At 37.1% G+C, this 22310-nt stretch overlaps 1 protein-coding gene across 4 annotated transcripts in view; it reads left to right on the top strand.

The window, feature by feature from the left end:
• Positions 1-22310, top strand: part of UGGT2 (UDP-glucose glycoprotein glucosyltransferase 2) — a 148226-nt gene that overhangs the window by 42342 nt on the left and 83574 nt on the right. For all 4 annotated transcript variants that reach the window (XM_069601914.1, XM_069601913.1, XM_069601916.1 and 1 more), the window contains exons 9-12: positions 1719-1818; positions 3076-3136; positions 6649-6740; positions 18160-18310. In XM_069601914.1, the coding sequence (XP_069458015.1) occupies positions 1719-1818; positions 3076-3136; positions 6649-6740; positions 18160-18310 (404 nt within the window). The remainder of the gene's footprint in view (positions 1-1718; positions 1819-3075; positions 3137-6648; positions 6741-18159; positions 18311-22310) is intronic.

Genomic DNA, 22310 nt, shown 5'->3' with positions numbered 1-22310 from the left:
ATCAGTAATGTCCCTACAACCATGGTTTTATGATTTTTGGCTGACACGTGGAGTAGGAAATATATTTTATATTAAGACCCATACAACAAATATATAATGTGTTAATACATAGATATACTTAAAACTAAAAAAAGAAAAAACTTCACTACAGATATGTATGCTTACTGTGTGTGTATATGTGTGTTAGTCGCTCAATTGTGTCTGAGTCTCTGCGACCTCCTGGACTGTAGCTGACCAGGTTCCTCTGTCTCTGGGATTTTCCAGGCAAGAATACTGGATTGGGTAGCCATTCCCTTCTCCAGGAGATCTTCCCAACCCAGGGATGAAACCCAGGTCTCCTGCATTGCAGGCAGATTCTTTACCATCTGAGCCATCAGGGAAGCCCCATATATGTTTACTAGAAGTGAAAGTGAAAGCCGCTCAGTGTGTCTGCCTCTTTGTGACCCCATGGACTATACAGTCCATGGAATTTTCCAGGCCAGAATACTGGAGAGGGTAGCCTTTCCCTTCTCCAGGGGATCTTCCCAACCAGGGATAGAACCCAGGTCTCCCTCATTGTAGACTGATTCTTTACCAGCTGAGCCACAAAGCAAGCTCAACAATACTGGAGTGGGTAGCCTATTCCTTCTCCAGCGGATCTTCCCTACCCAGGAATCAAACCAGGGTCTCCTACATTGCAGGTGGATTCTTTACCAACTGAGCTGTCAGGGAAGCCAAATACTACATTTTATTAATTCTGATAAAACTTTCTTTTATTATACCCTGTTTCATTTGATTAAAAAAGCCTTCACATTACCCATTAATGTGATTTCACTACTAACTAATGGGTTGCAACTGACACTTTGAAAAACACATATTCCAAAGGTAAAAAGAGCTAAAACAGACATCATGTTTCTTCAAAGGATGTTGGATAAACAATTTTAAAAACCAGTGTAAAAATCACTATCACAATTGCTGCAGAATAAAGGAACAAAAAATTAAGAAAAGCATATGTCAGGAAGATCTGAGTGGTGAGATGGGGCAGAGAAGGGGTAACAGAAAAAGGAGGCTTCCTCAAGAAGAGGTAATTGAATAGAGGTCTGAGGAAGGTTTGGAATAAATTCGAGGGTGAGTTATTTAGAGAGAGTATCAAAGACCTTTATGAATGCTGAAAATGGAGTGTGAGGGAGAAGAGACACCAGGAACAACTGCTGGATTCATGGTTTACCCAGCTGGATGGACAGTGGTGAATTTGTTGTAAAGAGAAGACCAAAGAGGACTAGATTTGGACAAAGTTGGGCAGGAATATCACAAATTTGTTACTGAACATGCTGCTTTTGAAGTATCCAAGTGGTAAAACCAAGAAGACAGTTAAAAATATGAGAATCTGGATTTGAGAGGCAAAGTGAAAGACTTAAATAACAATTTGAGTCATCTAGGTATGGAACAGTTTAGAAAAAAGCAAAAGCTGGTAATGGACTCTGATAATATTATATTCATTTACTTGTTATTTATACTGTCTCAGATTTTATCAGTAAAGGTAAGTGTAAAACTTATCTTAATTGGATAGACGTGATAGCTTTCCATTTCATTTAAAAGTTCTGAATAATGGTAAGTATGAGTGTTTTTTAATGTGTCTATATATGAATACATGGTAAGAAGTGTTATTTAAATTACATGGAAATATCTATTAAGGTCTAACATGTCAGTTTCTTTAATGATATTTTCTTTTCTTCCAGATCTTAGTTTTCAAGCAGCTTCTCAAATAATGTCCACTCCAGTTTATGATGCCATAAAATTAATGAAAGACATTTCACAGAACTTCCCCATAAAAGCCAGGTATATTAAAGGTTATTGATTGGATGATAGCCAGGACTCTTTCCATTAAATAAATTTATGAAAATGGCTGATTTCATTCAACCTAATGATGTCAGTTAATTCTGGTTTCTATAGTGTTTGTAAAATGAGGGTCTCTATTCTGTATATTGGGGTTTTTAAACTAGAGCAAAATATTGTCTTGTGCATGCGTGTTGTTACATACTACAAAATAGAACTCTTCCTCACATCTCTCCAGTTACTCTGATAATTCATTACTCCATGAACTTGTGGAAGCTTCCTCAGTCTGAGGATGAAACAGATTGAATTGGTTTCCTCCAGACCCCATCAATGGCACAGCCATAATTAATGCTCAAGGCTAAAAATCTTGTCTCTATTTATGTTCAGACTTAATAAAAGGTTTTTATTTTTCTTTAAAAAAAAGTCACTCAGTAGACAACCAGGAAATGTTCATTGAAATGAAATACTTGATAAGTGAATGAAAAAGTTTGTATTATCAAATTTTCAGTTGCAGTTTTATCTCAAATGCTGCCAGATTTTAGGAAAGAATACACACTTATTATGGGTTGTTTTAGGATACCCTTTCTGTTTGAGTTTTACTTAATGTCAACTTTGAATTAACAGTCTTAACTTTTAAATCTTTCTTCTATGCATAAAATTGGCAGATAAATAAGCATTCTTAGGCATTATTAGGTCAAATAAATACAATCAATAGACTTATTTAAAAAACATTTGTGCTGTTTTTAAATTATAAAGGAGTTATAAGCTCTTCAAGAGTAAATATATGAAGTCAATATTATCAGTATTTTAGAGCTTATATACTCCAGTATAGATCCCAGCTTAACCAAAATTCTTTATGTAAAAATATTCTGAAATTTCTTATTTGCAGCAACACATATAATGACAGTGGTAATTTCATGCAGAATTTCTCCCTATGGGCAAAACAACACAAAATAACATTTTCAATCAAGAATACTTGAAAAATAAATACCTAGTAGTAAACAAGCCCTGATAGTATATAATGCATGCCGTGGGTGTGCATGAACTTTTTTACAATCTCTGTTCCACATGAATCAAATACCTTGTCAAGTGAAAGCCATTGTTCCATCCATCAAATAGGCTGTATGGAAATATGTGCTTCTCAGTTATAATGCCTTTAGAATTTTTAGTTTCTCATCCAGAGTATTATCTTGCATTGAATCATAGTTTAGTCCTAAACATTTAAGGAAGAATGAATTGTATCTCTATTTATGTTCCCAGATCTCTGACCAGAATTGCTGTAAATCAGCTTATGAGGAAGGAAATACAGGAAAATCAAAAGGTTAGTTTGAATTCCTTTTTTAAAGAAATTTACTAAACTAATAACACTGTATTTTAGACTTTGGATCTTTAATTTTCATAGAAAAAATATTAGCTTGTACTTTTTGATGATTAAAACAGGCTGTTCCATTTTTATATTGTCTGCTTTATATACAGTTTGTTATTCTGTCCAATATTTCCTGACATAGATCCTACTTATTTTCTCATTAACCTTATATACTCCAAATTTTCTGTCCATGCTATATGGTTTTCTTCACAAAATAGAGAATAAAGGCCATGATATAATTCTTCTGTTTCCTGTAAAAGTTTTGCTTAAAAGCTTGTGAAGATTGAGAAAAATTTAAACCACTGGACTGTTACTGAATCCTATAGCATATAGTACACAACTGATCATAAATTTGATAAGATTCTGCTAAATGGTCTCTTAAATTACCTACCTCAAGACTCTAAGTGATCCTAATTGTGTAAATACTTAGGGAGTGCTTGAGAACACTGCCTGGCTTTGTTACATAGGACTTAATTTGGCTTTAAGTAATAGAATGCCAGGCACACAGGGCCTTAAACAGTAGGAGTTCATTTTTCTCACATTAAAAAGAAGTCTCAAAGTAGGTTGCCACAGACATGTTTTTTTTTTTTTCTTCTTTTATGGTTGAAAAATGGCTGCCACAGTTCCAAACTGCTTATCTATATTTAAAGCAGAAAGAGGTAGGAAGATCAACCATGTTCATCTTGACTAAAGCCTTCCTAGAACACTTCAGCCAACTTTCACTTCTGTCTCATAGGCCAAAATTTTGTAATGTGGTTCTTCCTAGCTACGAGGGAACTAGAAAAGTGCTGTTTCATTCAGTCGCTCAGTCGGGTCTGACTCTTTGCGACCCCATGAACTGCAGCACGCCAGGCTTCCCTGTCCATCACCAACTCCCAGAGCTTACTCAAACTCATGTCCATTGAGTCGGTGATGCCATCCAACCATCTCATCCTCTGTCGTCCCTTTCTCCTCCCGCCTTCAATCTTTCCCAGCATCAGGATTTTTTCCAATGAGTCAGTTCTTTGTATCAGGTGGCCAAAGTATTGGAGTTTCAGCTTCAGCATCAGTCCTTCCAATGAATATTCAGGATTGATTTCCTTTAGGATGGACTGGTTGGATCTCCTGGCAGTCCAAGGGACTCTCAAGAGTCTTCTCCAACATCACAGTTCAAAAGCATCAGTTCTTAGGTGCTCAGATTTCTTTGTAATCCAAATCTCACATCCATACATGACTACTGGAAAAATCATATCTTTGATTAGACTGACCTTTGTTGGCAAAGTAATGTCTCTGCTTTTTAATATGTTGTCTAGGTTGGTCATAGCTTTTCTTCCAAGGAGCAAGTGTCTTTTACTTTTCTAGTAATTGAGGCAATCAGAGGAGAAATGGCCCAGAGATGATGATAGGTTAGCCAGTTAACAGTGTCCGTCACACCAAGACAGAATAAGCTCTTAGTAAATACAGGCTGTTTTGATGATGATAATGAAGTAGATGCACGGTTCATTGGAGACCAAGTGATAGAAGCCACAGCACATCATCCCTTCCTGGGATGTTCTTTGCTTCACTGACCACCTAACAAATTCTTGCTTATCCTTTAAAACTAAGTATTACTCCTTTCTGTAATTTTCCTAATTGCTCTCACCATTCTTCAAGCAAAATGCATTTTTTATAAGAATTCTTGTTTTTTGAATAATGCCACTTACAAGAAGGAAGAGAGATTGGGAAAGAAGGGAAAAGAAAGGAATGCCAGTGTATCAGTGGCATCACATAATCCAATTTATTTTTTGCTCAGTTAAGAGTCCAAAATGGGTGTTCCTGGTCATCAAAGCTTTGCTCTGTGTGATTTTGATTCCAGAGGCTGAAGAGTTTCATGAGGTTTAAGAGGTGATATTGTGGAAGTAAAAGAGATAATTGGAAAGACCAAATGGGATTCTTGAGCTTCCATGGTAGCTCTGATGGTAAAGAATCCGCCTGCAACATGGGAGACCTGGGTTCGACTAACCACTAATGACTGTAAAACTATTGAGTAAAATTGGGTTGTCCAAGAGGAAAAGCAGCAGGAAAAGTTTAAAGGCTTATTCTATTATTTTTTGTAACAAATCATTAGCTATTGATTAAAAAGATGATGGAGGGTATTAAATAAATATACACGTTTGATAGTAACTAGTAGAGAAAAGTCTAAATCTTCCAAAGTATGAAGAGAGCTGAGTGAACAAGAAAAAAAAAAGAACTTTAAAGATGCATCTTGAAAGAGTAAACAGCATGAAAGAATCCCATTTGAGGCTAACCAAGTCTAGGATATCAATAAATGTAAATAAGCTTAACATATTAGCAAAATTTTTCTGTTTGTTTCATTAGGTGTGAAACAGACACCTAATGTTTGTATGTGAAATAAAAACCCTTAACATGATTCAGAAATGTCAAAAATGAAAGAATGTGCAAAGGTATATCAAGCAAATACTATGTTCTAAGGGTATGATCTTAAAATGCCATGAAGCCAAATTCTGTTCTAAAAATATTAATGACAAAAAATGGCCCTTATAACACTAAAGGATATAATTCCTAATGAAAATAGAGAAGTTTAAGATATCTTTACACCAAAACACTGCAGCACCATCATGAAACAAACTACAGGAAATGGAAGGAGAAGTATAGTTTACCTCTCTAAGACTAATGAAATGGTCAGAAAGTAAGTAAAGATATAGAAGACCAAGGGAAAGTAGTAATTGCAAAAATTCCAGAAAGTGGAAAATAGGAAAAAATTCTCAGTCTCAGTGCAAACTAGAAAATCAATAACAAAGTCAGAAAAAGTTTATTCACTTGAACGTTAAAACCTGTTTACTCTTAAGTAGAAGAAAAAATAAAATACATCAAAATTATAAAAATTCTTGATAACATTTGAAAGCATAAGATATTAGAATTTTTACATCAATATTTATATCAATTAAAAAAGTTAAGTTTTAGTTAACTAAAAGTGAACATTGAAACACTTCTTTCATGGAAACTTATGAATTTAGAGTAATTGCTAAATCTTTACACATACACCAAAGTTTTGAGTTCTGGGCTATCAAAGAGTAGGAATGTGCCAGCTGTCAAATGCTAAGTGTTTGTGTGCACATGCACATACAGTATAAAATGTAATAGGTAAGTAGTAGTTGTAGCATTAGGAAATTAATATCACATATTACAAAATCAAAATACTCAAGTATTGTCTCTCTAAACTTTTATAAGATTCCCATCAAGTGTGGGCAGTACTACCCAAAGGCCAAATATGGGCTGCGGCCTGTCATAATGCATGAAAGTTTTATTAGAACATAATCATGCTCATTTGTTGATTGTAAGTGGTGCTTTTGTGCTGCAGGATGGAGTTGAGTAGTTGGCAAAACCGAAAAATATTTGCTATCCAACTCAATGGAAATAGTTTGCCAACTCCTGACGCAGATCAACTATTGTTATATCATTTGGTTAATTATTTTCTCTATTTCCAGCATCTTCAAGATAAATTTGATATTCAGCCAGGTGATGCTGGTCTGTATATAAATGGACTTCATGTTGATATGGATTCCTATGATCCTTTTAGGTAAGTATTAAATTACTGATACAAACTCTGGTTTATGTGTAAAGGTGCACTTTTGTTCTGAATTTAGTATTTGTTGAAATGCAGATATTCACTTTAAAGCAAATATATCTGTTTGATTTTGCAAAGCAACTGTTATTTTGATAGAATATTCTAAGTGTCTTTGAATATCAGACCTGAAAGAAACCTTGGAGAAATTTATTCAGATGATAAAATTGAAGTTTCTGAATCCTAGAGTTATTCTTGTCCTATTATTTGAAACTGTCTTTAATTGACAAGTTCAGTTCAGTTCAGTTGCTCAGTCATGTCCGACTCTTTGCAACCCCATGAATCACAGCACGCCAGGCTACCCTGTCCATCACCATCTCCCAGAGTTCACTCAGACTCATGTCCATTGATCAGTGATGCCATCCAGCCATCTCATCCTCGGTCGTCCCCTTCTCCTCCTGTCCCCAATCCCTCCCAGCATCAGAGTCTTTTCCAATGAGTCAGCTCTTCGCACGAGGTGCCCAAAGTACTGGAGCTTCAGCTTTAGCATCATTCCCTCCAAAGAAATCCCAGGGGTGATCTCCTTCAGAATGGACTGGTTGGATCTCCTTGCAGTCCAAGGGACTCTCAAGAGTCTTCTTCAACACCACAGTTCAAAAGCATCAATTCTTTGGTGCTCAGATTTCTTTATAGTCCAACTCTCACATCCATACATGACCACAGGAAGAACCATAGCCTTGACGGGACGGACCTTAGTCGGCAAAGTAATGTCTCTGCTTTTGAATATACTATCTAGGTTGGTCATAACTTTTCTTCCAAGGAGTAAGTGTCTTTTACTTTCATTGCTGCAGTCACCATCTGCAGTGATTTTGGAGCCCAAAAAAGTAAAGTCTGACACTGTTTCTACTGTTTCCCCATCTATTTCCCATGAAGTGATGGGACCAGATGCCATGATCTTCGTTTTCTGAATGTTGAGCTTTAAGCCAACTTTTTCGCTCTCCTCTTTCACTTTCATCAAGAGGCTTTTTAGCTCCTCTTCACTTTTTGCCATAAGGGTGGTGTCATCTGCATATCTGAGGTTATTGATATTTCTCCCGGCAGTCTTGATTCCAGCTTGTGTTTCTTCCAGCCCAGCGTTTCTCATGATGTACTCTGCATAGAAGTTAAATAAGCAGGGTGACAGTATACAGCCTTGACATACTCCTTTTCCTATTTGGAACAAGTCTGGAACTAAACTGTTGCTTCCTGATCTGCATATAGATTTCTCAAGAGGCAGGTCAGGTGGTCTGGTATTCCCATCTCTTTCAGAATTTTCCAGTTTATTTATTTATTTTTTTTTTTTAGTTTTTGAATGCTGAATTTTTTTTTTTTTAGTTTTTTATTTTTTAAATTTTAAAATCTTTAATTCTTACATGCATTCCCAAACATGAACCCCCCTCCCACCTCTCTCCCCATAACATCTTTCTGGGTCATCCCCATGCACCAGCCCCAAGCATGCTGCATCCTGCGTCAGACATAGACTGGCGATTCAATTCACATGATAGTATACATGTTAGAATGTCATTCTCCCAAATCATCCCACCCTCTCCCTCTCCCTCTGAGTCCAAAAGTCCGTTATACACATCTGTGTCTCTTTCCCTGTCTTGCATACAGGGTCATCATTGCCATCTTCCTAAATTCCATATATATGTGTTAGTATACTGTATTGGTGTTTTTCTTTCTGGCTTACTTCACTCTGTATAATCGGCTCCAGTTTCATCCATCTCATCAGAACTGATTCAAATGAATTCTTTTTAACCGCTGAGTAATACTCCATTGTGTATATGTACCACAGCTTTCTTATCCATTCATCTGCTGATGGACATCTAGGTTGTTTCCATGTCCTGGCTATTATAAACAGTGCTGCGATGAACATTGGGGTACATGTGTCTCTTTCAATTCTGGTTTCCTCCGTGTGTATGCCCAGCAGTGGGATTGCTGGGTCATAAGGGAGTTCTATTTGCAATTTTTTAAGGAATCTCCACACTGTTCTCCATAGTGGCTGTACTAGTTTGCATTCCCACCAACAGTGTAGGAGGGTTCCCTTTTCTCCACACCCTCTCCAGCATTTATTGCTTGCAGATTTTTGGATCGCAGCCATTCTGACTGGTGTGAAGTGGTACCTCATTGTGGTTTTGATTTGCATTTCTCTAATAATGAGTGATGTTGAGCATCTTTTCATGTGTTTGTTAGCCATCCGTATGTCTTCTTTGGAGAAATGTCTATTTAGTTCTTTGGCCCATTTTTTGATAGGGTCGTTTATTTTTCTGGAGTTGAGCTGCAGAAGTTGCTTGTATATTTTTGAGATTAGTTGTTTGTCAGTTGCTTCATTTGCTATTATTTTCTCCCATTCAGAAGGCTGTCTTTTCACCTTGCTTATATTTTCCTTTGTTGTGCAGAAGCTTTTAATTTTAATTAGATCCCATTTGTTTATTTTTGCTTTTATTTCCAGTATTCTGGGAGGTGGATCATAGAGGATCCTGCTGTGATTTATGTCTGAGAGTGTTTTGCCTATGTTCTCCTCTAGGAGTTTTATAGTTTCTGATCTTACATTTAGATCTTTAATCCATTTTGAGTTTATTTTTGTGTGCGGTGTTAGAAAAAAAAAAAGAATTTTCCAGTTTATTGTGATCCACACAGTCAAAGGCGTTGGCATAGTCAATAAAGCAGAAATAGATGTTTTTCTGGAACTCTCTTGCTTTTTCGATGATCCAGCGGATGTTGGCAATTTGATCTCTGGTTCCTCTGCCTTTTAGGTCTATCATTAGCTTGAATGTTTCTTGGGCCAGCGCTCAGTAGCTAGGGAGTTGTACCCTTCAGAAAAGATGTGAAAGGAGTATGAGATGTTTTTGCAGAATAAAGAAACCAGCAGGAAGAATTTTAAGTGCTTGTATCCATCAGAAAGTAAACTTGAAATGTTAGATTGCTAGGGACTTCCCTGGCAGTCCAGTGGTTAAGACTTTATGCTCCCAGTGCTGGGAGCATAGATTTGATCCCTGGTTGGGGAACTAAGATCCCCAATGCAGCACTGTGTGGCCAAAAGAAGGAAATGATAGATTGCTCGATACTGTCTCTTTAGGTCAAAAAAGTTCCCCAAAATGCTCTAGTGCAGAATTAGAAAGTCTTGTATTTATCGTGGCCATTAAGCTATAAATGAAAAGCCGTGGGCCACAGAAGACAAATCAAAGTGAATTTATTTTACTTTTAAAGAGAGTCATAAAACTACTTTAAAAATTCATAATTAGAATATGAGATGAATTTAGTAAACACAATACTTTATTTCAAATATTTAGTTTTTTTTTTTTAATTTTTAGTTTTTTATTTTTTAAATTTTAAAATCTTTAATTCTTACATGCATTCCCAAACATGAACCCCCCTCCCACCTCCCTCCCCATAACATCTTTCTGGGTCATCCCCATGCACCAGCCCCAAGCATGCTGCATCCTGCGTCAGACATAGACTGGCGATTCAATTCACATGATAGTATACATGTTAGAATGTCATTCTCCCTAATCATCCCACCCTCTCCCTCTCCCTCTGAGTCCAAAAGTCCGTTATACACATCTGTGTCTCTTTCCCTGTCTTGCATACAGGATCGTCATTGCCATCTTCCTAAATTCCATATATATGTGTTAGTATACTGTATTGGTGTTTTTCTTTCTGGCTTACTTCACTCTGTATAATCGGCTCCAGATTCATCCATCTCATCAGAACTGATTCAAATGAATTCTTTTTAACGGCTGAGTAATACTCCATTGTGTATATGTACCACAGCTTTCTTATCCATTCAATATTTTTGAGATTAGTTGTTTGTCAGTTGCTTCATTTGCTATTATTTTCTCCCATTCAGAAGGCTGTCTTTTCACCTTGCTTATATTTTCCTTTGTTGTGCAGAAGCTTTTAATTTTAATTAGATCCCATTTGTTTATTTTTGCTTTTATTTCCAGCATTCTGGGAGGTGGATCATAGAGGATCCTGCTGTGATTTATGTCTGAGAGTGTTTTGCCTATGTTCTCCTCTAGGAGTTTTATAGTTTCTGATCTTACATTTAGATCTTTAATCCATTTTGAGTTTATTTTTGTGTGCGGTGTTAGAAAGTGATCTAGTTTCATTCTTTTACAAGTGGTTGACCAGTTTTCCCAGCACCACTTGTTAAAGAGATTGTCTTTACTCCATTGTATATTCTTGCCTCCTTTGTCAAAGATAAGGTGTCCGTATGTGTGTGGATTTATCTCTGGGCTTTCTATTTTGTTCCATTGATCTGTATGTCTGTCTTTGTGCCAGTACCATACTGTCTTGATGACTGTGGCTTTGTAGTAGAGCCTGAAGTCAGGCAAGTTGATTCCTCCAGTTCCATTCTTCTTTCTCAAGATTGCTTTGGCTATTCGAGGTTTTTTGTATTTCCATACAAATCTTGAAATTATTTGTTCTAGTTCTGTGAAAAATGTGGCTGGTAGCTTGATAGGGATTGCATTGAATTTGTAAATTGCTTTGGGTAGTATACTCATTTTCACTATATTGATTCTTCCAATCCATGAACATGGTATATTTCTCCATCTATTAGTGTCCTCTTTGATTTCTTTCATCAGTGTTTTATAGTTTTCTATATATAGGTCTTTAGTTTCTTTAGGTAGATATATTCCTAAGTATTTTATTCTTTTTGTTGCAATGGTGAATGGAATTGTTTCCTTAATTTCTTTTTCTACTTTCTCATTATTCGTGTATAGGAATGCAAGGGATTTCTGTGTGTTGATTTTATATCCTGCAACTTTACTGTATTCATTGATTAGCTCTAGTAATTTTCTGGTGGAGTCTTTAGGGTTTTCCATGTAGAGGATCATGTCATCTGCAAACAGTGAGAGTTTTACTTCTTCTTTTCCAATTTGGATTCCTTTTATTTCTTTTTCTGCTCTGATTGCTGTGGCCAAAACTTCCAGAACTATGTTGAATAGTAGCGGTGAAAGTGGACACCCTTGTCTTGTTCCTGACTTTAGGGGAAATGCTTTCAATTTTTCACCATTGAGGATAATGTTTGCTGTGGGTTTGTCATAGATAGCTTTTATTATGTTGAGGTATGTTCCTTCTATTCCTGCTTTCTGGAGAGTTTTTATCATAAAGGGATGTTGAATTTTGTCAAAGGCCTTCTCTGCATCTATTGAGATAATCATATGGTTTTTATTTTTCAATTTGTTAATGTGGTGAATTACATTGATTGATTTGCGGATATTGAAGAATCCTTGCATCCCTCTGCAGCTCAACTCCAGAAAAATAAACGACCCTATCAAAAAATGGGCCAAAGAACTAAATAGACATTTCTCCAAAGAAGACATACGGATGGCTAACAAACACATGAAAAGATGCTCAACATCACTCATTATTAGAGAAATGCAAATCAAAACCTCAATGAGGTACCACTTCACACCAGTCAGAATGGCTGCGATCCAAAAATCTGCAAGCAATAAATGCTGGAGAGGGTGTGGAGAAAAGGGAACCCTCCTACACTGTTGGTGGGAATGCAAACTAGTACAGCCACTATGGAGAACAGTGTGGAGATTCCTTAAAAAATTGCAAATAGAACTACCTTATGACCCAGCAATCCCACTTCTGGGCATACACACCAAGGAAACCAGAATTGAAAGAGACACATGTACCCCAATGTTCATCGCAGCACTGTTTATAATAGCCAGGACATGGAAACAACCTAGATGTCCAAATATTTAGTTTTAATTGAATTCAGTTTGCTTTTTTTGAATGTAAACTTTCATTTTCTTAGCAAGTTTAGAAATATATAGGAAAACACAGGAAAGATTGAGAAGCTGGTTTCAAGTGGAGTTTTTATCTTTATTTAGTTGAGTTTTTGCACCTAATATTGGGAAAATGCTAATCTAAGATGTGAAGGATAGATACTACACATAGAGAAGAGCAGTTGTTAGTTCCTGGCTGTAAGCTTCAAAGTACAGAAATTACATCTGTGCTCAAGAACAGTGAAAATAGATTTAAAAGAGGGCAGAATTGGCAGGTAGATTTTGAAGTTTTCTGTGGCATTGTATGGGGAAATTTTTATAGCAGGAACACTTTGAGATGTAATTTATCAATGGAAAGGCTACAGGTTATTTGAGAAATAGAACCCTCTTGGGTCCTCACCTGGTAATTAGTGATCTGCACGATGTGTGATACATTTTTGTTCCTTCTTGTTGGGATCACTAGTTGAAACTACTGTAATTCCCTTAAAGAAGAGAAAATATATGAGGATATTTATATCACAATCAAAGAGGTTCTCAGGAAAGATCAGAGAATGTCAGATAAAAAACAGTGTGAAGAGGCTGATGAATGGAAGAAAATGATGCAAGAAAGAGGAGAGGAAGGACAATGTCCTAATATTGAGGTTATGTCCTAGATCTGAGAGAGGTGCTGTGCAACCAGTACTGTAGAATTTGGGGCACGAAAGTAAAGGAAACATAATTTTTCTCTTTCTTCCTATCTTCTGCATTTTGGGGTTGTGGAGAACTGATGTCATGCCCACAGCCCAACCTTTCTTCCTGTGATCCCAGAGGAGCGAAAGCCCTCATGCTTAGGGTCAGGTCAGCACTGGGTCACACAGCGTGTGCCCAAGCCTGGCTCTCACCTCCAGGGAGACTAGGACAGTAGGAGGCAGGGGCAGTGACTAGGGAAGAAGGCACATCAGTTCAGTCCAGTCGCTCAGTCGTGTCCAACTCTTTGCGACCCCATGAATCGCAGCATGCCAGGGCTCCCTGTCCATCACCAACTCCTGGAGTTCACTCAGACTCACATCCATTGAGTCAGTGATACCATCCAGCCATCTCATCCTCAGTCGTCCCCTTCTTCTCCTGCCCCCAATTCCTCCCAGCATCAGAGTCTTTTCCAATGAATCAATTCTTCGCATGAGGTGCCCAAAGTACTGGAGTTTCGGCTTTAGCATCATTCCTTCCAAAGAAATCCCAGGGTTGATCTCCTTCAGAATGGACTGGTTGGATCTCCTTGCAGTCCAAGGGACTCTCAAGAGTCTTCTCCAACACCGACCAAATAAATCATAGGAGTTCCATAAATGTGTTTTATGTATCTACCTTAGCTACATCTACCATAGAGCTACTTAATAGTTAGCCCAGCCTCAGAGTGGACCAGACTCTGGTCAAGTAGAACCGTCCAAGAAATTGACTCTGGTAACATATTGGATGTTACTTATTTTGGTAGCCAGCCTGTTCAGACTTGAGTGATGTCAGTACAGTATAACTACCAGAAAGAAAGAGGTCACAAAGGTGTCTTGATTGTCCGACTTGTGTAATTTTTCTGTATCTTAGTGAAGTTGTCTGGCTCACAGTTTGAGCTCTGGATAAGTATGTATCTGTAATGCAGGCAGCTTTAAAATTCAATGTGGTAAAATCAGTTCAATAATAAATTTCGATTTGGCTAATGTCTGAATGCTTTCTGTGGTATAGAGACTGCTAGATATTGGGGGTATAGTGGTGAACAAGACAGAAATGTCCTAAACAGAATTTACGGTCTAGTGGGATAATTGAAATTTAGTAATAATTACATTGTGATAAGGTTTCTAAAAGATAAAGTGTAGTGCTTTGAGAGTTTTAAACTTGTTCTCCATGGGGACAATGGATATCAGTTTTCTTCAAGGAAGTGATATTTAAGGATGAATCAGGTAGAGTAGAGAGTAGAGGTTCTGCAAACATGACATATTTGAGAAAATGCATGGTCTAATATGGCCAGAGTATGCAGTGAAGAGCTGGAAGGTACTTAGGTTGTACAGGTGGACAAAGATTGTGGAACCAGGTTTCACATTTTGGCCTTTTATCTTGAAGGCAGGAGAAGCCAGTGAAAGGTTCTAAGCAAATTTAATGATCAGTTCAGTTGCTCAGTTGTGTCTGACTCTCTGCAACGCCATGGACTGCAGCACACCAGGCCTCCCTGTCCATCACCAACTCTCAGAGTTTACTCAAACTCATGTCCATTGAGTCGATGATGTCATCCAGCATCTCATCCTCTGTTGTCCCCTTCTCTCTCCTTCAGTCTTTCCCAGCATCAGGGTCTTTTCCAATAAGTCAGTTCTTCACATCAGGTGGCCAAAGTATTGGGAGTTTCAGCTTCAGCATCAATCCTTCCAATGAATATTCAGGACTGATTTCCTTTAGGATGGATTGGTTGGATCTCCTTGCAATCCAAGGGACTCTCAGGAGTCTTCTCCAACCCCACAGTTCAAAAGGATCAATTCTTTGGCGCTCAGCTTTCTTTATAGTCCAACTCTCACATCCATACATGACTACTGGAAAAACTATAACTTTGACTAGACAGACCTTTGTTGGCAAAGTAATGTCTGTGCTTTATAATATGCTGTCTGGGTTGGTCATAACTTTTCTTCCAAGGAGTAGGCATCTTTTAATTGCATGGCTGCAGTCACCATCTGCAGTGATTTTGGAGCCCCCCAAAATAAATTCTATCACGGTTTCCTATTTTCCCCCATCTATTAGCCATGAAGTGATGGGACTGAATGACATGATCTTCGTTTTCTTAATGTTGAGTTTTAAGCCAACTTTTTCACTCTCCTCTTTCACTTTCATCAAGAGGCTTTTTAATTTCTCTTTGCTTTCCACCATAAGGGTGGTGTCATCTGCTTATCTGAGGTCATTGATATTTCTCCCAGAAATGTTGCTTCCAGCTTGTGCTTCATCCAGTCCAGCAGTTCTCATGATGTATTCTGCATAGAAGTTAAATAAGCAGGGTGACAGTATACAGTGTTGACATACTCCTTTCCCAATTTGGAACCAGTTTGTTGTTCCATGTCCACTTCTAACTGTTGCTTCCTGACCTGTGTACAGGTTTCTCAAGAGGGAGGTCAGGTGGTCTGGATTCCCATCTCTTTCAGAATTTTCCACAGCTTATTGTGATCCACACAGTCAAAGGCTTTGGCATAGTCATTAGAGCAGAAGTAGATGTTTTTCTGGAACTCTCTCGCATTTTCAATGATCCAGCAGATGTTGGCAATTTGATCTCTGGTTCCTCTGCCTTTTCTAAAACCAGCTTGAACATCTGGAAGTTCATGGTTCACATACTGTTGAAGCCTGGCTTGTAGAATTTTGAGCATTACTTCACTAGTGTGTGAGATGAGTGCAATTGTGCAGTAGTTTGAGCATTCTTTGTCATTGCCTTACTTTGGGATTGGAATGAAAACTGACCTTTTCCAGTCCTGTGGCCACTGCTGAGTTTTCCAAATTTGCTGGCATATTGAGTGCAGCGCTTTGACAGCATCATCTTTCAGGATTGAAACAGCTCAACTGGAATTCCATCACCTCCACTAGCTTTGTTTGTAATGATCCTTCCTAAGGCCCACTTGACTTCACATTCCAGGATGTCTGGCTCTGGGTGAGTGATCACACCATTGTGATTATCTTAGTCGTGAAGATCTTTTTTGTATAGTTCTTCTGTGTATTCTTGCCACCTCTTCTTAATATCTTGTGTTTTTGTTAGCTCCATATCTTTTCTGTCATTTATTGTGCCCATCTTTGCATGAAAAGTTCCCTTGGTATCTCTAATTTTCTTGAAGAGATCTCTGTAGTCTTTTCCATTCTATTGTTTTCCTAGTAACTATTAAAAGAGAAGCATGAAAAATAGTTTTTATTATTTAACAATCCAGAGATAAGTTTTCCTGATAAACCTATCATATTTCAAGAACCAGTTTTTTTTAAAATTTTGTATTCAAAATTCAATATTTGAAAAGAGCAAGGAAGAAACTGGTGCTCTTGAGAGCAACTGTGTGCTTAGTAGTAAATTCATTTAGTCGTAATACTCTACCAGGTGATTATTGCTGTTCTCTTTTTATGTATGGGGAAACAAAGACTCAGATCTCACATAAAGATAGGGACACAACTAGCAAATAGTTTCAGGGTTTGAAATCTCATGCCCTTTTCAGGGTACCATACCATGTAGCTCTATCTAGTTTTTCTGTTGATAGGTTTCCTTGAAAACTAGGTATTGGTAACAAAGATGGTAGTTACAGAAGCTATGAAGAGTATTATAATTCTATCACATTAAAAGTATCTCTTCAATAAGCATCATAACATTTTTCTAAATGGAGAGAACATTGGCAGTGCCATCCACAGTTCTTATTTTACAAATGAGAAAATTCAGACTAAAGGGATTAAGAACTTTAAGAAGCCACACCAGTGTAGTGTTATAGCCCCAACTAAATCTTATTATTGGTAATTTATGATATTCAAGGTGGTCCTTTTTTTTTTAAATCACATTCATCTTGTAATACATTTGAAGGGAATGGTAAAATGTCTACTTTGTAATACAGTCAGAATTGTCTAGGATACAGACATGCTGTGCGGTTATCATACAGGCCAGCTTGAAATACTTCCAAAACAACCTTCTTAGGAGTTTAGATATTAGCTCTCTACTCTTTAAATGTAGATTTCTATAGTCCTCCTGAAGAACTATACCTAAAGCTGATATATCACTTTATTCTGATTCTGTTCATTTCTGAAAGGCAAGGTGATTTCCATGAATGGAGTTTTGAATGAAGCACTTGGGTTAAATATAATAAATACAAATACTTGTTTTCAAAAAAGTAATAATCAGAATTCCTCCTTGCCTAGTAGATTTTTACCTTCCCCAACATGAACATGCTTTACCATGGTCTGTACAGCCTTACCTATCTTTGCAGATGGCCTTCATGTCTCAGCTCTGCGAGTCCACTGGCTAAGTTCCTGGGCAGGAGGTTTCATCTCTCTGAGCCTCACTGGCATCTCTTGAGACTTCCTGAGGTTATGAGACCCAGAGTGAACTTGATAAGCAGTGGTTTAAAGTATCAAATTGCTCTGACTCTTTGTCAGTAAGGTCATTTATTGATGATGTGTTACTTTTAGCAATACTACTTTCTAACATTAGTAGTACTAAGAGCTGTCAAATTATTGTATATGCAATTAGAAATTTTAATATGTATTCTAAACATACGTGAATTTTCATACTTTTATGAAACTTTGTATTTTAGGTCATGTTTGATCTTGTTTTTTGTATCAAGAGAGTAACCTCTACTGTATTTTTTCCCTTCATTTTTGGCTTGCTCAGGAATGACTATATTTTCACTTCCTTGGTGAAGGAATATAATATATATATACCTTAACGTCTTGCCCTTTAAAGAAGATTTTGTTATAACTTAAAAAAAACTCAGTATAGTTTACACTAGATAACTAATTAGAAATTATTGTCCTGTTTGTTAATGAGTTTAATAATGTGTTTTTGTGCTGTTAATAAAAATACAATAAAAACTTGTTTCTAATGCTTTGAGATATCTATGAACTTTAAAGGATTTAATAAAAAATTTTGGCAAATCAAAGTAAAACATTTCTTTTCTTTAAACCTAAAGTCTTTTGGATATGCTGAAACTGGAAGGAAAAATGATGAGTGGCCTTCACAGTCTTGGGATCAAAGGAGAAGATATGAGCAAGTTTTTAAAATTAAGTGTACATAGTTGGGATGATACCTATGCACTGGATATTAGACATTCTTCTATCATGGTAAGTGCCCCTGTGATTTCTCACTTTAAAACTTTTAGTAGACTTAAGACTTAAAACCAGATATTGGCAGACTTTAGAATTAATTTAAGCATTTTGAAAGAGGTTATAGGAGTAAGAATAAAAAGTAAAACTCAGTGAGAAGAAAAAGTAAAACTACAGACTCATTCCCTCTCCCCGTAGATCTTCCTTTCCCCTCTCTTGTATTCTCTGTACTTCTTCAGGAGAATATCTACTCAGCTCATTCAGTATCCTTTCCAGCTTTAAAGATAAAACAAAACGAGAACAACAGAATAACTGCCTAAGCAACAGCAGCAACAAAATACCAAATGGTTAATATCTCAGGAATATATGAATACCACCTTAACATAGTGAAAATCTTGCCGAACAATTTGCAGTGGCTTCCTGATGTTCTGGTCAATGTATTACAGCCTAAGTGAATTTTTTTGAAATCTGATCACATCACTTTTCCTTCTTTAAAGCACAAAAATAGTCTATGGTATGGCCTAATAGGTGGAAATGGCTTACTTCCTCCTTTTCCTGCCAGAACAATCTTCCCACCTATAGAGTTGGTCAGCCATCCAGGAATCAGGGAATGATAACAGCACCAAAGGACTGCTGCGTTCCCTGAACATCAGAGACCTCAGACTGAAGACAAACTACATTCGTTATTTGTTAGTTGGACCATTGCATCTTCTAGGACAGTTTCACAAGTTTCTTGTTTGTTGGCTCCAGGTTTTTTTTTTTTAACTAGTCTTTAGACCATGTCCTCTCACTGGCTAAATTTTACTCTTACTTGGATGTCTTTATACTCAATAACAGATATCTATTTCCAATAATGTTTTTATCAGTAAGAGGAATGACCATGTTAGTTACTTTAATACTTTGTGTCTTTTATTTTAAGTATTTATGCTTTTGACCATTTTCAGAAAAATGCTGGAGGTGAGATAAAATGAGGGGAGTAATTTTCAAAGCTATTCTGAACATAAGTAATAGACCTGTAAAGAAACTTTCCAACTCCATTTATGAAATAGCATCCTTATCCTCCAAGGTTGGCTATGGAAGATGGTCAGTCACGTGGGGGGAACAGTCCCCTGATGCTGTTCCCACTGTCCGCACTGCCCACAGAGTCTCCGCCTGTATGCTATAAAGACTCCTCTCTTGCCCAGCTCTTGGACACTTAGAGGAGGCATTCTTTTCCAAGGAACTTCTTGGAAGTAATTTTTATTGAGGTAAAATATAATATAAGGTAATGCTCTGTTAAGCATTTTAAGTCTGTAATTCATTGGCATTAAATATATTCACAGTCTTGTCCAACTGTCACCATTATCTGTTTCCAGAACTTCATCATTTCAAATAGACACCCATTCCCTTCTCCCTTAAGTGCCTGGTAACCTCTGTTCTACTTTTTGTCTCTGTGAATCTGCCTGTTCCCATACTGCATGTAAGGGTAGTCATATGATATTTGTCCAATTATGCCTGACTTATTTCACTCACCATGATGTTTTCAGGGTTCATCCATATTGTAGCATGTATAAGAATTTCATTCCTTCTAAGACTAGTAATTTTTTTTTTAGTTTTTTATTTTTTTAATTTTAAAATCTTTAATTCTTACATGTGTTCCCAAACATGAACCCCCCTCCCACCTCCCTCCCCATAACATCTCTGTGGGTCATCCCCATGCACCAGCCCCAAGCATGCTGTATCCTGTGTCAGACATAGACTGGCGCTTCAATTCTTACATGATAGTATACATGTTAGAATGCCATTCTCCCAAATCATCCCACCCTCTCCCTCTCCCTCTGAGTCCAAAAGTCCGTTATACACAGCTGTGTCTTGCATACAGGGTTGTCATTGCCATCTTTCTAAATTCCATATATATGTGTTAGTATACTATATTGGTGTTTTTCTTTCTGGCTTACTTCACTCTGTATAATTGGCTCCAGTTTCAAGCAAGGTGATAAGACTAGTAATTTTTAAAGTATCTTTTTTATGTACTATTAAGGGAAGCTTTATGTCTCAAATGCTTCTATTTTTCCACTTGGAAAGTGCCTGTCTGAATAGAAAATTGTTCCTGAGACTTAATTCTCTAGCTACCTCCAAAAAGATTAACTGGCACAAAATGCAGAGCTCTGAGGTCTCAGCACTGTTCAACTTGGTCTGTTAGAGCAGCAAAATTAACTTACACATAAACTTTATTTTTGCTTCGTAGTATTTGCTACCACCCATTATGATATGTATTCGTTTATAATCTTCTTCCAGTGGAATGTAAGTGCCCCCCCCCCACTCCAGGACTTTGTTAAATACCATCAACATACATCAGATCTTATTTAATAGGAAGTAAGCAAAAAAAAATTGTTGAATATCTTAATATCAAAACAAAGTTATTCATGAATGAATGCAGTACTTTGCTTTAAATTCTTTTTTCCCCGAATCTGTCTCTCTGCTTACTTTTTGTCTTTACGGACAAAGCTGAGCCTCTGAGTTAAGTCATTTCTGATTTCTGTGTTTATACCCTCCCCCTCAAAATATGAGGGGTTGGCAGTTTATTTCTTAAAAGTCTGGTTGAGAATTGAGGAAGAACTTGAGGGTCATTAGTTTTCTTCCATCCCTGACTTATGATTTCAGGTTTCTCTGTCTCAGACTTCAGGAGTCACAATTTAGATTTTATCTACTTTAATTGCTGTGCGTTGGCAACCTTTAGTACCTCAGGTATGTGAAGAGTCAGTGAAAACTATCATAGGATTATGTGTTTGGCTCCTCTGGATTGTAATTTATTTTTAGTTCAAGGTGCCAGACCACCCACAGTGATGGGGTGTTTGGTCATATTGTAGGGGTAGCAAAACTACCCCTACAACTATATTTTGCACTTAAGAGTGTAACTTGACAACTACACCCCACAGTCATAAAGGCAAATTTCTCTGTCCTCATCCAGTAATGATGCTGTTAATCAGTTGACTAGACATGTGAGTTTATTTCTGGACTTTGAGTTCAGTTCTGTTGATCTGTATCTTATCCTTATTCCAGCACCAGACTGTTTATTTTTTTTTACTGTAGCTTTGTAGTGACTTTAAAAATTCTAAATTATGAGTCCTACAACTTTATTCTTCATCTTTAAGATTGTCGTGGCATTTTACACCTTTTTCCTTTCTTTTTGAATTATGGAATGAGCTTGTCCATTTCTGTAAAAAAAGAAAAGACAAGCTGGAATTTTTATTGAGATTTTGTTGAATCAATAAATTGTTTAAGGAATATTGCCATTTATACATATTACAGTTGCTGTTTAGACATCTTCCAATCTGTGAATGTGAGATGCCTTTCCATTTATTTAGCGTAATTTCTTTCAACAGTGTTTTGCAGCTTTCAGTGTAAGTTTCAGGCTTAGTTAAATTATTTTTAAGTATTTTACACTTTTTGATGTTACTGTAAATGGAATTGTTTCCTTATGTTTAATTTAGAATTTTTTGTTGCCTTTTATTTTTTTGATGTTGAAATACTGAATACTGTGGCACTTCCTGGAAATCAGATTCTCACCCCTCCCTGGGATTTGTGATTATTGCTGTTTGCTGTTGTTTAATAGTGACTCATTTTATAGAGTCTGTATTCTTTTTCATGTGTGGCCACAGAAATCTCTGTTAGGTTAGCCTACTCATCTGCTAACTACTGGACCGAGATTTTACTTAAATACCTGGAACCAGAAAATCTCCCAATCTTTGCATCTTGACAGCGGTGCTTTGTGTGTGTCACACGTGGAGGGAGGGAGAGCAGCACACACTGAACATTCAACCAGGCAGTCTGCATCTCTGCATTCTCTGCATTCAATTCTTGTTTGCATAGAGCTTGAAAGTCAACCAGAAGTGAGAATGTAGGGCCTTCTCTCAGTCATGGCCTTGTATCTTCCCAGGAATTCATCAGAACCTCTCAAAGCCCTGTTTCCCATTTCCCAACCTTTCCTCACTAGGTTTGTAGTTACTCCATCGTGTATCTCATTATCTATTATCTC

This window comes from Ovis canadensis, chromosome 10 (assembly GCF_042477335.2).
Source record: "Ovis canadensis isolate MfBH-ARS-UI-01 breed Bighorn chromosome 10, ARS-UI_OviCan_v2, whole genome shotgun sequence".
NCBI lineage: Eukaryota > Metazoa > Chordata > Mammalia > Artiodactyla > Bovidae > Ovis > Ovis canadensis.
Note: the sequence above shows the minus strand (reverse complement) of the source record. Positions and strands in the feature narration are given on the sequence as shown.